Genomic DNA, 16575 nt, shown 5'->3' on the forward strand with positions numbered 1-16575 from the left:
CAGCCTATCAGCAACAAGCCATGAAGCAGGCCCTGCCCACCAAGTGAGCCTCCCATCCATTCCAGTTTAAATAGGCATCGAGAGAGATCAATTATACACAGGCTGTGGGGCTGCACGGAGCTCTCTGCTTCATCATGAGTCAAAGCAGAAAGTTATGAATTGCTGCGTGCTGAGGAATGGTACGTTTGCATTTAAGGATTTGTCCAGAGAGAAACAAGTGACTGAAGCAGTGGCACCAGGGGATGAGAGGCTTTGTTCATTCACTTTGCCTTGATGACCTGTGTGCTGTGTAACTTCATCTGCTTCGAGATTACAGGGCAGGGATTCTTGATAACATTGTGTATACACAAGAAGTCCTGAGTTATCAGCAACACCAACTTTACCGAGAGGAATGACAGCCACTAAATGAGCTGAAGGAAAATCTCAGCTGTAAGTACTTTCATTAAAGACGGTACCACAGGCAAGTAACCTGTGTGAATTGATTCTGGGACATTATGTCATCATATTACCTCAGCTACGATCTCTGTGACTAAACACCCTGCTCAGAACTCACCTGAAGGATAGCAGCCCTCAGTATTCTTTGTGCTGTTCAGAGTTTATGGTTAAATGTTAGGACTGCTGAGAAATGAAAGTGACTGTTTAAGGCCTCAGCGAACTTCACTGCAGTGTCTCAGAGTGGAGCACCGGGGTTAGACCATGAGTATCTCTGGAATGGTACCTCTGGTTCTGTGGTTGCTGGCGGCAGAACTACTCTTATCAGATTCATTCACACGGAGAGGAGACAGCCTCCATGTTTGCCCCGGGGTGTGCATTTGTGCCTCAGATCTGCTGAGCTGTGTCAGTCGAAGCCTGTCCATGGTGCCTCCTGGACTACCTGCTACTGCGACTAGCCTGGACCTCAGTCACAACAGCCTGCACCAGCTGCAGGATAACTGGCTGGCTCAGCTACCCCGCCTGCACACACTCAGAGTCGGCCACAATCGTATCCGTCACATTTCTGCAGAGGCCTTCCACAATGCCTCCCAGCTCATGCACTTGGACCTGTCCTCCAACAAGCTGCACTCGGTGGAGGAGCACTTCTTTCAGGAACTGACCAATCTGCAAGAGCTGTTGCTTTACAACAATCAGATAGCACGAGTGGACAGCGGAGCCTTGCTCAGACTCAGCAATGTGCAGAAGGTATACCTCAGCTGGAACCTGTTGACTGATTTCCCATTCAGCATCTTGCAGGAGGGCAGCCTGCCTCAACTCAAGATAATGGATATCTCCTCCAACAGGCTATCTTCCATCCCTATCGACAAGGTGATCGCATTGCCTCAGACTATTAAAAATGGCCTTTTCTTGCACAACAACCCTTTCATGTGTGACTGCACTCTGTACAGAATGTTCCTCCACTGGGAGAAGAGTGGGTTTAATTCTGTCCATGACTTCCGAGAGGAACACACCTGCCTGGCCCTCAGAGAGCCCAAGGCCATGCTGCGCTTTCTGAAGCATCGCAAGATGTTTGAGAACTGTACTTCAGCTTATGGGCTGATCGGAATGGTAGATGCCAGCTTCAAGGGGGTGGCTGGGGAGCCGCTGCTGATCAGCTGCAACACCAGCTTGCAGGACGAGCAGACAACCTATTTGTGGATTTCACCAAACAAGGAGCTCATCACATACGCCAACAGTGCCAACGAGACGTTCAAACTCTACTCCAACGGGAGCCTGGAGATCAGTAAAGCTCAAAAAGAGCATTCTGGTGTTTATACATGTATGGCGACCAACAAGCGGCTGATGCGCAATGAGTCCCATGAGGTCAATGTGACTGTGCATTATCAAAAGTACGATGGGGAGGGCTTCAACACCGGACTCACCACACTCCTTGGCTGTGTGGTGAGCCTGGTCTTGGTGCTTATGTACTTGTACCTGACTCCATGCCGCTGCTGGTGTAGGCCAACACAAACTCCTTCCCTGCCAAACGAGTGCAGTGCCCAGTCTTCCATCCTGACCGCCACCCCACCCTGCAATGACGACACTAGCCGCAAAGTCAGTAGTGGCAAACACGTGGTGTTCCTGGAGCCGGTGAAGGACTGCCAGAATGGCAAAATTCGGCTTGCTGTCAGCGAGGAGTTCCCAGCGGTCAAAAACCCCAAAATCCTGCAGCTGAAGACCGACTCAGACTCCACCAGTTCCATCTTTTCAGACACTTCGAGTACGCACTAGGTTCATCAGGTGAAAGGGCATCCGGTGCTTCAAGTCAGGAAGCTTTTCAAACACTGCATACATCTTCCTGAGTAATCTATTGTACTTACTGAGAGTTGATGATCCAGTGAGAGTAATGGAGGGATGTTGTGCTCTCATAATCTTTACATCAAAGACCTGAACGTACTGTTGTCAGTTTACAAGTAACTCTGCTACACAGGCCATTTAACGGAAAATCAATACCCTACAGTGGGATAGTACAGGTAGCTGCACTGTGCTAATTATAGCTCTTTGCACACATCACATGTGCTTAGTTTGGATCTCCCTTTCATCCCGATGCCTTGCGTTTGGCATAGGCATTTTCCCAGGCAATCACAGGAGCAGCAATCGGAAAAGGCATGGATGGGTGAGGATGGGAGTGTGGACCATGGATTTTTAATCTGCCTCTAAACCTGCAAGTGATTTGAAGAAAATGCATACTACTTTAAAAATAGTGTCCTTGGTACATATGTATAATATAGTATCGAACAAAACACTATCAGATGCATTTCATGTTCGCCACAATGATGTAATCCTTCATAGGGCCAGATTTATAATAAATGATTGTTAATTTCTAACCCAGTATATCTCATGTGCCAAGTGTATAGGCAGAAAACAGTGACGGAAGGGAATTATTGAACCACCTTATTTTATTTCAGAAACTTGATCTAAAAATTATTTGCTTATTTCTTAAAGACTAAATGCTACAGCAACTAGAATCTGCTGCTGTCATGTGTTAAGAATAAAGACAAGTAGAGTGGGACAGGAAGGGAGAGAGTTTAACATTAATTATATGTCAGTGAGAAAGGTCATTGCAGGGAATGGTAGTAAAAAATGAAATTAAAGGTTCTTTATCAGATTGAACAAAGCATCGCAATAAGATAAATGAACTAGTGGCACAAAGAGGTAAATGGTTTAGATTTAAACATCATTACAGAGACACAGTTGCAAGGTGATCAAGGTTGGGAAATAAACATTCTAGGATACACAATATTTCAGAAAGACATAATTGCAAAGGAGGAGGTGTAGCCCAGATCATTAAGGACATGAGTGAGAAAGGATCTAGCCTCAGAAGATTATGAAGTAAAATCAGTATGTGGGGAAATTAGGAATAACAAGAGTCAGAAAACACTGGTGGGAGTAGTTTATAGGCCCCCTAACAGCAGTTATACCTTTGGACAGAGTATTAAACAAGAAATAATGGGAGCTTGTAACAAAGGCAATGTAATAATTGCAGTGTACTTTAATCTTCATATGGACAGGAGCACTCAAATTTACAAGAGTGGTCTAGAAGATGAGTTTGTAGGATGTTTTTATGGCAGTTTCCTGGGAAACGGACTCGGGAAAAAACTATCTTAGATTTAGTATTGTGTAATGAAGCAGGGTTAAGTCATAGTAAAATATCCACTGGGAAAAAGTGATCATAATACCATTGAATTCCATGTTAAGTTTGAAAGTAGCATACTCCAATCACAAACAAGAATCTTAAACTTAAACAAAGTCAATTACAAGGTATGAGGGGAGAATTGGCTAAGGTTGATTGAATAAATCGACTCAAAGGTGTGGTGGTAAATGAACAGTGGGAAACATTTAAAGAAACAATTCAAAATGTTCAACAAAAATACATCCCACTGAAAAACAAAAACTCTGCAAGAAGGATCCATCCATGGCTCACTGAGGAAGTTAAGGATAGTGTTAGGTTAAAGGGGCTTAAGGTTACAAAGAACAGCAGCAAGTCTGTGGATTGGGAGTTTTTCAGAAACCAGCAAAGGGCCACCAAATAGTTGATAAAAAGGGAAAAATTAAAATGAGAATAAACTAGCCAAAAACATAAAAACAGATAATAAGTATGTAAAAAAGGAAGAGAGTAACTAAAGTAAACTTTGATCCCTTGGAAACAGAGACAGGATAAATTATGAAGGGGAATGAGGAAATGGCAGAGCCATTGAACAAATATCTTCACAGTAGACACAAGCTGCATACCAGAAATAGAGGGTAACAAGAGGCTAAAAAGATTGAGGAAATTAAGGTAACTAATATCAACAGACAAAATATCTTGGAGAAATTAAAGGGACTAAAATCCAACAAATCCAAGGGACTGGATGGACTACACCCGAGGGTTCTAAAAGAGATAACTGCAAAGATAGTAGATGTGCTAGCTACGATTTTCCAAAATTTCTTAGATTTGGGAACAGTCCCAGCAGACTGGATGTTGGCAAATGTAAGCCCATTTTTCAATAAAGGAGCAAGAAAGGAAACAGGAACTATAGCCCAGTTAGCCTAACACCAGTCATCGGGAAAATGCTGGAATCTATTATTAAGGAAGTCCTAACAATCCATCTAAAAAAGTACAGTACAATTAGAATAAGACAACATGGTTTCACAAAGGGGAAATCCTGTTTGATAAATTTAAGAGTTTTTGAGGGTTTAACTGATAGGGTATATAAAGAGGTAGAAGTGGATGAAGTATACCTGGATTTCCAAATGGCATTCGATAAGCTGCCACACAAAAGGTTAAAAGGCAAGATAAGGGCTCTTGGAGTTGGGTTATATATTAACATGAATAGAGGATTGATTAACGGACAGGAGGCAAAGAATAGGCTTAAGTGGGGCATTTTCATGTTGACAGGTTGTAACTAGTGGAGTGTTACGAAGATCAGTGTTGGGGCCTCAGCTATTTACAATCTATATCACTGACTTAAACAAGCAGACAGAGAGTAATGTATCTAAATTTGCTGATGATACCAAATTAGGTGGAAAGGGGAGGACAAAGAGGCTGCAAAGAGATATAAACAGGTTAAGTGAGTGGACAACAAGATAGCAGATGGAAGAATAATGTGGGAAAATGTGAGGTTTTTCACTTTGGTCCCAAGAACAGGAAAGCAGAATATATTTTAAAAAGGTGTGAAACTTCTAAATGTTGATGTTCAAACAGACATGGTTATGCTTGCACAAGGAATGCAGAAAGTTAGCATGCAGTACAGCAAGCAATTGGGAAGGCAAATGGCACATTGGCCTTTATTTCAAGGGGCTTGGAGTACAGGAATAAATAAGACTTGCTACAATTGTACAAGTCTTTGGTGACACCACACTTGGAATACTGTGTGCCGTTTTGGTCTCCATATTTAAGGAAGGATATATATTTGCATTAGAGATGGTACAGCAAAGGTTCACTAGATTGGTCCCTAGAATGAGGGGGTTGTCCTATGATGAGAGGCTCAGTAAACTGGGGCTATATTCTCCATAGTTTAGAAGAAGGAGAAGCGATCTCATTGAAACCTACAAGATTCTGAAGGGGCTTGACAGGGTGGGTGCTGAGAGATTGTTTTTGCTGGTTGTGGGTACAGGGGCACAGTCTCAGCATAAGGGACCAATCATTTAGGTCGGAGAGGAGGAGAAATTACTTGACTTAAATGGTTGTGAATCTTTGGAATTCTCCACCCGAGAGTATTGTGATGCTTTTTTTATTCATTCATGAGATGTGGGCGTCGCTGGCTAGGCCAGCATTTATTGCTGAGCCCGAATTGCCCTTGAGAAAGTCCATCGTTGAATACGATAAATGTTTTTTGGTCTCTCAGGTTATCAAGGGATATGGGGACCAGATGGGAAAGTGGAGTTGGAGCCCATGATTAGTTTCATGTTTTCAGCTTCCTATTCAGAGGAAGGAGGGTAGGTAGTGGAAAATTCCTTTGGAAATATCTATGATATATTTATTTTTTTCAACTCTGTTCTTGTAAATTTTGAGCTCATATATTTTGGTCAATGCCACGCTGATCAGTTTGTGGGAATTTAGGGTTAGGGAATGGTCCACTTCCTATTTCAGGAGCCCAGGGCCAGCAGCAAGCACTCCCAGGTCATTTCTGGTCATGCACTGACCCAACAATTTGCTCCCATCCCCAAACTCAAAACAAAACACCTGTGGCACTATTTCCATTTCCTACTACTGACTTTATTTGCCCTCTTTTAATATGAGAGAGGGGGGAGAGGGACAGAGAGAGCAGGAGAAAACGAGAGAGAAAATTAGAGGGAGATTACTGCCCTATAAATGCAACACTACTATTTATAAAACTTGAAAGATGCTGGGAATTGTTACACTGGTTGACAACAAAAAATGATGACGAAATCAATGAGTCCCAGATGATGTGGAGTCGGATATCCTAATATGTGCTTGGTCTAAGCATATTCAGATTTTTTTTAGGGAAAATTTATATTTCACTTTCAAAGATAGAATGCATGAAGCAGCTTTCTGTTTCTTCCTGTTCCTCTTTCCTCCCCTCGCCAACTGTTCCTGAAAGATTTGCTTGCAGAATATTTTCAAATTTATATTTAGCAAAAGGCAATGTTCACCACTCAAAGTTACAAAGCATTACAGTTGTTTGTACAAGCCTATTTCCACCATCATCTGAAGATTTCCATCAGATAACGACAGGTTGCTGTCAAGAGATGGTCATCAGCAACACTGACCCAAAAGTCTGCCCACAGGCATGCCGCTCACACTTACAAGATGGATCAACAGGCATCCACCCATCACTTTCACAGCATTGGAAACGCATCGGAACCTCCTGATACTGTGCACTTTCGAAACTGTCCCGTGGGAACGTTAACAGGCTACACTGTGTGCTGTTCACAAGATCTCAACATCAAACTTAATTAATGCACTAAAATGAAAATGTGCACAGTCTTGATTCAAGCTTCATCACACTTGTCTCCAGCGTGACTCAATCCCTAACAACTCTTTATCCAGTGACTCTTTACAACTCATTCCCTCATCACATTGGTACACACACCCTGGTCATATTTAGATCCAGTGTGACTTTGTACAGGTAATACCCTGCTCATAATTATATCCACTGCAAACCCACTATGATTAATTTACAGGAGAGACTGGCCCTGTGTAGCTCAGAATTATTCACTGCCTGGTCACTTTAGTAGCTATGCTTATGCTCTTCAAACATAATGCTGCCTAATATGACTCCTGACAGATCACTCCCTTGTTACACTTAGACCAAACATTAAGTCCTCTTTGATTTCACGAATAAGCAGTGACCTAAGATGGCTTATTTTCCAATTGCACTATTACGGTGTGTGACTCTGTGCAGCTCACTGCCCAACTACACTATTATCCAGTGTGGTTCTGTGCAGCTCACTGTCCTATTAGACAACTATCCAGTGTGGCCCTGTGCAGCTCACTGTCCAATTACACTATTATCCAGCGTGACTCTGTGGAGCTCATTGTCCTTTACATTATTATCCAGTGTCAGCCTGTATAGCTCACTGTCCAATTACACTATTATCCAGTGTGGCCCTGTGCAGCTCATTGTCCAATTACACTATTATCCAGTGTCAGCCTGTGTAGCTCACTGTCCAATTACACTATTATCCAGTGTGGCCCTGTGCAGCCCACTGTCCAGTTACACTATTATCCAGTGTGGCCCTGTGCAGCTCACTGTCCAATTACACTATTATCCAGTGTGGCCCTGTGCAGCTCACTGTCCAATTACACTATTATCCAGTGTGGCCCTGTGCAGCTCACTGTCCAATTACACTATTATCCAGTGTAAGCCTGTGCAGCCCATTGTCCAAATACACTATTATCCAGTGTGGCCCTGTGCAGCTCACAGTCCTACACATTATTATCCAGTGTGGCCCTGTGCAGCTCATTGTCCAATTACACTATTATCCAGTGTAAGCCTGTGTAGCTCACTGTCCAATTACACTATTATCCAGTGTGGCCCTGTGCAGCTCACTGTCTAATTACACTATTAACCACTGTGGCCTTGTGCAGCCCACTGTCCAATTACACTATTATCCAGTGTGGCCCTGTGCAGCCCACTGTCCATTTACACTATTATCCAGTGTGGCCCTGTGCAGCTCACTGTCCAATTACACTATTATCCAGAGTGGCCCTGTGCAGCTCACTGTCCAATTACACTATTATCCAGTGTAAGCCTGTGCAGCCCATTGTCCAATTACACTATTATCCAGTGTGGCCCTGTGCAGCTCACTGTCCAATTACACTATTATCCAGTGTAAGCCTGTGCAGCCCATTGTCCAATTACACTATTATCCAGTGTGGCCCTGTGCAGCTCACTGTCTAATTACACTATTATCCAGTGTGACCTTGTGCAGCTCACTGCCCAATTACACTATTATCCAGTGTGACCTTGTGGAGTTCCCCATTCTATATTATTATCCACTGTGAATCTGTGTAGCTCACTGCCCAATTACACCATTATCCAGTGTGATCCCGTGCCGTCACTGCCCAAATACACCATTATCCAGTGTGACCCTGTGGAGCTCATTGTCCTATTACACTATTATCCAATGTGACTCTTGCAGCTCACTGTCCAATATTCTCTTTGATTACACTAAGAATCTAAGTGAACCCATGTGGCTCACTTGCCAATTATACTGTTGCCAACATACCATCTATCTTTTCTTCCTCATGCATGGGCCCTTTATATTTTTGTGTGGTAACCTTAAGATGTTGACTTGTGCATGGCCTGCCTGAGAACTTTAAGTTTGCTGCGCAGCCATCCAACTTAGGGGCAACACTGATCACTGCCAGTTTGAGCTTGTGCAACTCACCCTCTAATTACATTGTTGCCCAGTGTTTGTCTGTTATGCTTATTCTGCAGTTTCAACACTTGCATTCACATAACATTGTTAAAGTAGAAAATATGCCAGAGCGCCGCTGGGAAAAGAAGCTAAGCCAAGGGGGCAGAAGACAGCAATGGTGAGTGATGGGGGAAGAGGTGGGGTAGGGTGGATGGAATGCAGGGAGGTGCACAAGTGATGAGGATCAGAGGAACGGGGAGCTGGGATACACAGGTAACTACTCCATTCTAAAACATTCATCACATAGAATTATATACAATATACAACACAGATACGGGCCATTAAGCTGTATGCCAACTGGTATATGCCAGAGCTATTGCTGCGTCCCATTTTAATTACCTCTTTTCATCCTGCCCTCCAAAATTTCTCTATTCTCTTCTTCCTAAAATCTGCATCAAACCTCTCCTTAAATGCATCAATGCTATCTGCTCCAACCACCCTCTGTGGCAGCACGCTCCACATTCTCATCACTCTCTGTGCAAATAAGTTATGTCTACATTATTTATTGGATCTTTTAAGATCTATCTTATATTTAAAAACCGTCTTTTTGTGGACTCAAGTAAAACAGATTTTCCATACCTACATTTTTTCAATTCTGATGGTAGGCCATCTATTTCTCTCAACACTGAAGTTGCCTAATTTTCTGAGTATTATCAGCATTCTCTGTTTTTATTTCTCCACGTCCACTTTATCAAAACCTTTCATTTAAATTGTTCAAATTATCAGATTTCCTCTTAGGTTTCACTTTTCTAGAGTTAAAAAAAGCCCCTGAGCATTGCTCAATCTTGCATCTTTTCAATTCTGGTAACATCCTGATAAATGGTTCCTGCACTTTCTGAAGTGTTTCAATGGCCTTTTTGTAGTAGACCAGAACTGTACAGTTATTGATGTGACATAAGCTACATTAATTAAAAAGGGAAATATATCTATGCATATATGTCTATATGTCTCTATACACACAAATAAAAGTTTTGCATCTAACTCACGTCTGTCACATTTCAGTGTCAAAAGAGAAAGTGAAACTAATTTTCTAATATGATATAAAAAGGTCAGGGCACTGAATAAATAGATTTCTCCTAAGCTCTCTCCAGTCAATGGGTGATGATCTTATATTGATGCCCTCTAGTTACCAGGTCACTAACCAGTGGAAATAGCAATTTTCTCTTTACCTTATTAAAACCCTTTTTAATTTTGGAAAAACTCTATCAGATATCCCCTTAATCTTAAAAGCAGAATATGGTGAATGCTGGAAATCTGAAATAAAAATAGAAGAAACTGGAAAAACTCAGCAGGCGAGGCAGCAACTGTGTAGAGAGAAGAAACACAGTTAATGTTTCAGTTCTGTGGCCTTTCATCAGGATATTCTGATGAAAGGTCACAGACGTGAAACGTTAACTCTGTTTCTTCCTCTACACAGACGCTGCCTAACCTGCTGAGTTTTTCTCCAGCATTTTCTGTTTTTATCCCCTTAATCTTCTTTGATCTAATGAAAACAGCTCTGGTTTCACTAATCACCCCCCATAACTAAAGCCTCTCTTCCCTGGTATTTATCTTAGTGAATCTCCTCTGTATCCTCTCTGTGGCCTGGATTTCTTTCCTCAAGTAGTATCTGAAAAACTGGACTACATGCACACATCCAGTTCAAGTCACTTCGCATTCAACTCTTGCCTTTCTGTCTCGCATATTTACATACATGCAAACAGAGCTGTGCACCAAGTGATTCCTGTGTTTGGGTTTTTACAATGCTGTTCAGGCACTTTGCCCCAGGCTCCCGTGGAGCCAGTTAATGCATTGACTCTTATCGGTAAACAAATTCTTGAAATCAGTGTAATGAGCTTCCGCACAAAATATTTGCCTCCACCCAACCAGTAATTTGAAAGTATAAGGTGCAGAATCAAAGGACTGGAAGGCATCTGTTATTGCACGGATAGCTCTTAACAATTAAGATTATGGGTCATAAACACAAGTACTCTTCCTCTTCAAGGTTTTCGGATAGCAACTAAAAGTCAAGGTCATCCAGTACTGGATGGGCAGAAATTTCCTCCAACTAAATGCTGGCAAGACTGAAGCTGTTGTCTCTCTGTTCCCAAAGCATTGACACCATTCCCATCCCTGATGACTGTTTGAGACTTAACTAAGTTGTACACAAGCTTGGTAATCATAGCTGACTGAGGTGAGTTTCTGACCACATATGCTGCCATTATTAAGATTTTTACCTCCATAACATCACTTGACTCTACCCTGTCTCCGCTCATCTACTGTTGAAACCTCACCCATGCTTTGGCTACCTCTAGACTTGACTAATACAACGCACTTCTGGCCCTCTACAATCTACCCTCTGCAAACTTGAGTTCATCCAAAACTCTGCTGCCTCTATCTTAACTTGCACCAAGTCCTGTTCACCCATCACCTCTGTGCTCGCTGACCTACAATAGCTCCCAGTTAAGCAATGCCTCAATTTTAAAATTCTCATCCTTGTTTTCAAATCCCTCTCTGGCCTCATGGTGCCCCAACATTCAGCTCTACAACACTCAGAGATATCTGTGCTCCTCCAATTCTGGCCTCTTGAGCACTCCTGATTTTAATCACCTTACTATTGGTGGTGCCTTTAGTAGCCCTAAGCTCTTGAATTTCCTGCTTAAACTTCTCTGCTGCTCTGCTCCTCTTTCCTCCTTTTGAGATTCTGCTTAGAGTATAACACTTTGGTCAAGCATTTAGTCAGATGCTCTAATATTTATCTGGCGTTAAATTTTATTTGATATGTTATGGAGGGGCAGGTTCCTTGAGCCTGCTCTGCCATTCAATACGATTATGGGTGATTTGCTGCCTCAAATCCACTTTCCCACCTGCTCCCTGTATCTCGATTCCCTGAGACACCAAAAATTGAATATATTTAAGGCTGAGATAGACAATGAAGAAGACTGGTAAAGACTACCCTATGGGGTAAAGAATTCTAAAGATTCACAATATTTTGAGCGAAGATGTTTCTCCTCACTTAATCCTAAATGATCGGCCCTTGTCCTAACTGGAGGTAGAAAATTCTGGTTGCATATTGGCTTCTTTGCGACTTAAAGGCATCATAGAAACACAAGTCTTTGCTGTCTCAGTGTTTTTGGGCACTTCTACTACCCAAGCTCAATCCAGCGAAGCTTTGTCACCCAGCATGGAACTGCTTTGATGTGAGTGCTCATACTTTGTTTTTTTGTATACTTGGGAGTACATCCCTCACACAGAGAAAAGTGTAACATCAACCTTGGAGCAACTGAGATTTCTTGAAAGATCAGTGCCCTTCCTGTTGTTCCACAAGATGTCACACTGCAGGAAGAGTAACTGACAGAGGTCTCTGCTGGGTGCTGTTGCTCACTGAACAGTATCCCATCACCCCACACTACTGGGAGGATTGGTTGATGCAGCTTTTCCCTGGGTAGTATAGCTCATTGATCATACTCTTCCCCACTTTTAGTAATAGCTGAACTTCACAATCTAGTGAGAGTTTCCCCTCATTGGTCTCTACCTAATGCATTCACTGATCCTTCTTGGTTTAGAAAGAGATGCAAGCCATTGAATTCAACTTCCCTTATATGATGCCATGTTTATTCTGTTTTTTTCCATGTCCTGATCCTATATTTTGTGGATCAGTGAAAGCACAGATGCACTGTTATTACTCTCAGGTTGTGATGCAATTCCCACAGCAACATCCCCATTGAGCCGGTGAAGCTAGGCTCTGACTCCAAACAGATACAGCTTGTGACAGCACTTATAAAATAAAGTGTTCCTTGTGCCTCATAATAACGGCGGACAGGGGAGCTGGGCTGTCACCTCTGGTCAAGAAGGCCAGCACTGTAAAGTGCCTTGGGGGAGCATTCACCCTCAAACTGGGACTGCTATGCATTTGCCCGTTATTTTACTGACAGAGTTCAGTGTCTGCACCCGGAGATAGAAGATCCTGGTTGTGAAAGATCCAAAGAATGACAATATCCTGCAATGCAGTATGTCATAAAGTCACATCAGTCTAAGTTCCGTTAAAGTCTGAGCCTTTAGCAGTGACGCCACAATGCACAGTAAAGAAAGAAAGAATAACTTGTATTTATATAGCACCTTTTGTAACTTCAAATCCCCTAAAATGCTTTTCAGCCAATGAAGTGCTTTCTTTTTTGAAGTGTAGTCACTGTTGTAACGTTGGAAATGCAGCTGCCAATTTTCACACAGCAATCTCCCACAAACAGCAATGAGATAAATGCTCAGATAATCTGTTTCTCTGCTGTTGGTTGAGGAATAAATATTGTCCAAAACACTGGGGAGAACTCCCCTGCTCTTCAGAATAGTGCCATGAGATCTTTCATGTCCACCCGAACAGGCACTGGGGCCTCGTTTTAACATCTCATCCAAAAGACGGCAACTCCAATGGTGCAGAGGTTCCTCAGTATTGCACTGGAATGTCAGACTTGAATTTAGTGCTCAAGCCCTGGAACAGGAATTGAACCCAAAATCTTGTGATTCAAAGGTAGGCTTGCTACGAACTGAGCCATTGCTGACACTAAATGATTCAAGAGACTAGACAGGACTTCGGTTTAATGTTTCATTCAAAAGACAGCACCTCTGACAGTGCTGCAATCCCTCAGTCCTGCACTGAAATATCTATCTAGATTTTTTGCTTGACTCTGGAGTGAGTCTTTAACCCACCATCTCCTGAGTCAGTGGAGAAAATACCACCTAAGCTACAGCTGACACCATGTTCTGGCACTCTGTTCATAAGTCCCAACAACGAGCGGCTTCAGTGTCTGAGTAACGTATGTATAAGAACACAATCCTGTTACAGTTTTCTGCAGTCAAACTCTGGTGCTTTACACTGATATAACCCGAATGCAATGTGGTACTAGAGAGATGATTCAGCGCAAGGCTGGGAACTTCGCTCTAATGTCCTCCATTCCTGGTTACTGCCTTGTACAAGTGACATTGGACCATCTGCCCAGTGTAGGTGCTCTATCCTGTATGACTGATGTATGCCTGGCTGTCCAAAACATATCCATGGGTAACAGCATAAGGCCTATGTCCAGTACAGGATAGGCATTCCATTCCTGACACAGACCTCCCACATCCAGCACAGTACAAGCACTGTATCTCTTAACAGTGACACCAAGCCACCCATCTAGCACAGTAAAGGCATTATATCTATTGCTGACTAAGTGAATTACACCAGGGTCCTTCTGACCTACAAAAAGCAGCTACTCACAACTCTTAATAATTCAGGCTGGTACTTCAGTGCAGTGATGAGGGAGTGCTGCTCGGTTGGAAATGCAATATTTTGGATGAGACATTAAACCAAGGTCCCTTGTGACCTCTCAATGGACATGATCCCATGAAACGTTCAACAGCATCAGAGGAGTTCTCCCGGATCACAGACCTGAAATGTTAACCAACACTGTTTCTCTCTCCACAGATACTGTCAGACCTAATTTCCAGTATTTTCTGCTCTTACTACAGGTTTCCAGCATCTGCAACACTTTGCTTTTGTATTAGAATTCTCCGAGGGTTGTGGTATACACAGATCCTTTAACTGAAATCTAAAACCGATTAGCCGGTCATTTATCTTAGTTGTTCGCTGTGTTTGCCTACAATACGATATTAACTACACTTAAAGTATATTGGCTATGAAGTGATGAGATTTCCTGAGGATGTGAAACCATAAAAACACAAATTTCCTCTTTAATCAGTGATCTGCTGGGAGAGCTGTAGATGCTGCATTTTAAAACATTATGATGGCATTTTCTAAACCAGGAATTTGATGTCAGAGAGAATTGGGGCACTTCCTGTATTTAATACTGTAAAGATCAGGATAAGGCTTTAGATTTTGAAATAAAAACAAAAAACTGCGGATGCTGGAAATCCAAAACAAAAACAGAATTACCTGGAAAAACTCAGCAGGTCTGGCAGCATCAGCGGAGAAGAACAAAGTTGACATTTCGCGTCCTCATAACCCTTCAACAGAACTGAGTAAAATTAGGAGAGGGGTGAAATATAAGTTAGTTTAAAGTGGGGGGGATGGGGGGAGAGAAGTTGGGGGGGGGGGTGTGTTGTGGGGACAAGCAAGCAGTAATAGGAGCAGATAATCAAAAGATGTCACAGACAAAAGAACAAAGAGGTGTTGAAGGTGGTGATATTATCTAAGAGAATGTGCTAATTAAGCATGGATGGCAGGACACATAAAGTACAGTTCTAGTGGGGTTGGGGTGAAATAAGACTAACAGGGCATAAAAGTTATAGATTTAAAAATAATGGAAATAGGTGGGAAAAGAAAAATCTATATAAATTATTGGAAAAAAACAAAAGGGAAGGAGAAGAAACGGAAAGGGGGTGGGGATGGAGGAGGGGGGTTCAAGATCTAAAGTTGTTGAACTCAATATTCAGTCCAGAAGGCTGTAAAGTGCCTAGTTGGAAGATGAGGTGCTGTTCCTCCAGTTTGCGTTGAGCTTCACTGGAACAATGCAGCAAGTCAAGGACAGACATGTGGGCAAGAGAGCAGGGTGGAGTGTTAAAGGGGCAAACGACAGGGAGGTTTGGGTCATTCTTTTGGACAGACCGCAGGTGTTATGCAAAGCGATCGCCCAGTTTGCACTTGGTCTCTCCAATGTAGAGGAGACCGCATTGGGAGCAATGAATGCAGTAGACAAAGTTGGGGGAAATGCAAGTGAAATGCTGCTTCGCTTGAAAGGAGTGTTTGGGCCCTTGGATGGTGAGGAGAGAGGAAGTGAAGGGGCAGGTGTTGCATATTTTGCGTATGCATGGGGAGGTGCTGTAGGTGGGGGTTGAGGAGTAGGGGGTGACGGAGGAGTGGACCAGGGTGTCCCGGAGGGAACGATCCCTACAGAATGCCGCCGTGGGTTGGGTTAAGGGAAGATGTGTTTGGTGGTGGCGTCATGCTGGAGTTGGTGGAAATGGCGGAGGATGATCCTTTGAATGCGGAGGCTGGTGGGGTGATAAGTGAGGACAAGGGGGACCCTATCATGTTTCTGGGAGGGAGGAGAAGGCGTGAGGGCGGATGCGCGGGAGATGGGCCGGACATGGTTGAGGGCCCTGTCAACGACCGTGGGTGGAAAACCTCAGTTAATGAAGAAGGAGGACATGTTTTTGAAGGTAGCATCATCAGAACAGATGCGACGGAGGCGAAGGAACTGAGAGAATGGGCTGCAGTCCTTACAGGAAGCGGTGTGTGAGGAGCTGTAGTCGAGGTAGCTGTGGGAGTCGGTAGGCTTGTAATGGATATTGGTGGACAGTCTATCACCAGAAATTGAGACAGAGAGGTCAAGGAAGGGAAGGGAAGTGTCAGAGATGGACCATGTGAAAATGACGGAGGGGTGGAGATTGGAAGCAAAATTAATAAATTTTTCCAGGTCCTGACGAGAGCATGAAGCAGCACCTTATATTTCACCCCTCTCCTAATTTTACTCAGTTCTGTTGAAGGGTCATGAGGACTCGAAACGTCAACTTTGTTCTTCTCCGCCGATGCTGCCAGCCTTGCTTTAGATTTTGAATACTGTCCTGTTTAGTGATTTGATGGGTTCAACGGCACTTGGTTAATTTCTTCAATGAGACTCCAAGTCTTCTGGTCATTCCCACAGCTCCGTTCCCAGTTCATTATTCCCGGCTTCCTCCCAATTCCCAGCTTTCTCTCTATTTCCCATCAGGACTCTCAGCTTGGTCTCAATTCCCAGATCAGGCACTCAATTCCCAGAT

At 43.1% G+C, this 16575-nt stretch overlaps 2 protein-coding genes across 5 annotated transcripts in view; one reads left to right on the plus strand and one right to left on the minus strand.

The window, feature by feature from the left end:
* Nucleotides 1–16575, minus strand: part of LOC121280378 (E3 ubiquitin-protein ligase RNF123) — a 420925-nt gene that overhangs the window by 61398 nt on the left and 342952 nt on the right. The window lies entirely within an intron of this gene.
* On the plus strand, nucleotides 88–2805 carry amigo3 (adhesion molecule with Ig-like domain 3). The gene has a single exon (XM_041192327.1). It carries the CDS (start codon nucleotides 697–699, stop codon nucleotides 2203–2205), a length of 1509 nt encoding a protein of 502 aa, XP_041048261.1. The 5' UTR covers nucleotides 88–696; the 3' UTR covers nucleotides 2206–2805.

This window comes from Carcharodon carcharias, chromosome 7, assembly GCF_017639515.1.
Source record: "Carcharodon carcharias isolate sCarCar2 chromosome 7, sCarCar2.pri, whole genome shotgun sequence".
Taxonomy (NCBI): domain Eukaryota; kingdom Metazoa; phylum Chordata; class Chondrichthyes; order Lamniformes; family Lamnidae; genus Carcharodon; species Carcharodon carcharias.

Excerpts from the sequence above, each read along its gene's own strand:
- amigo3 (XM_041192327.1), top strand. The coding sequence starts at position 697 with ATGAGTATCTCTGGAATGGTACCTCTGGTTCTGTGGTTGCTGGCGGCA.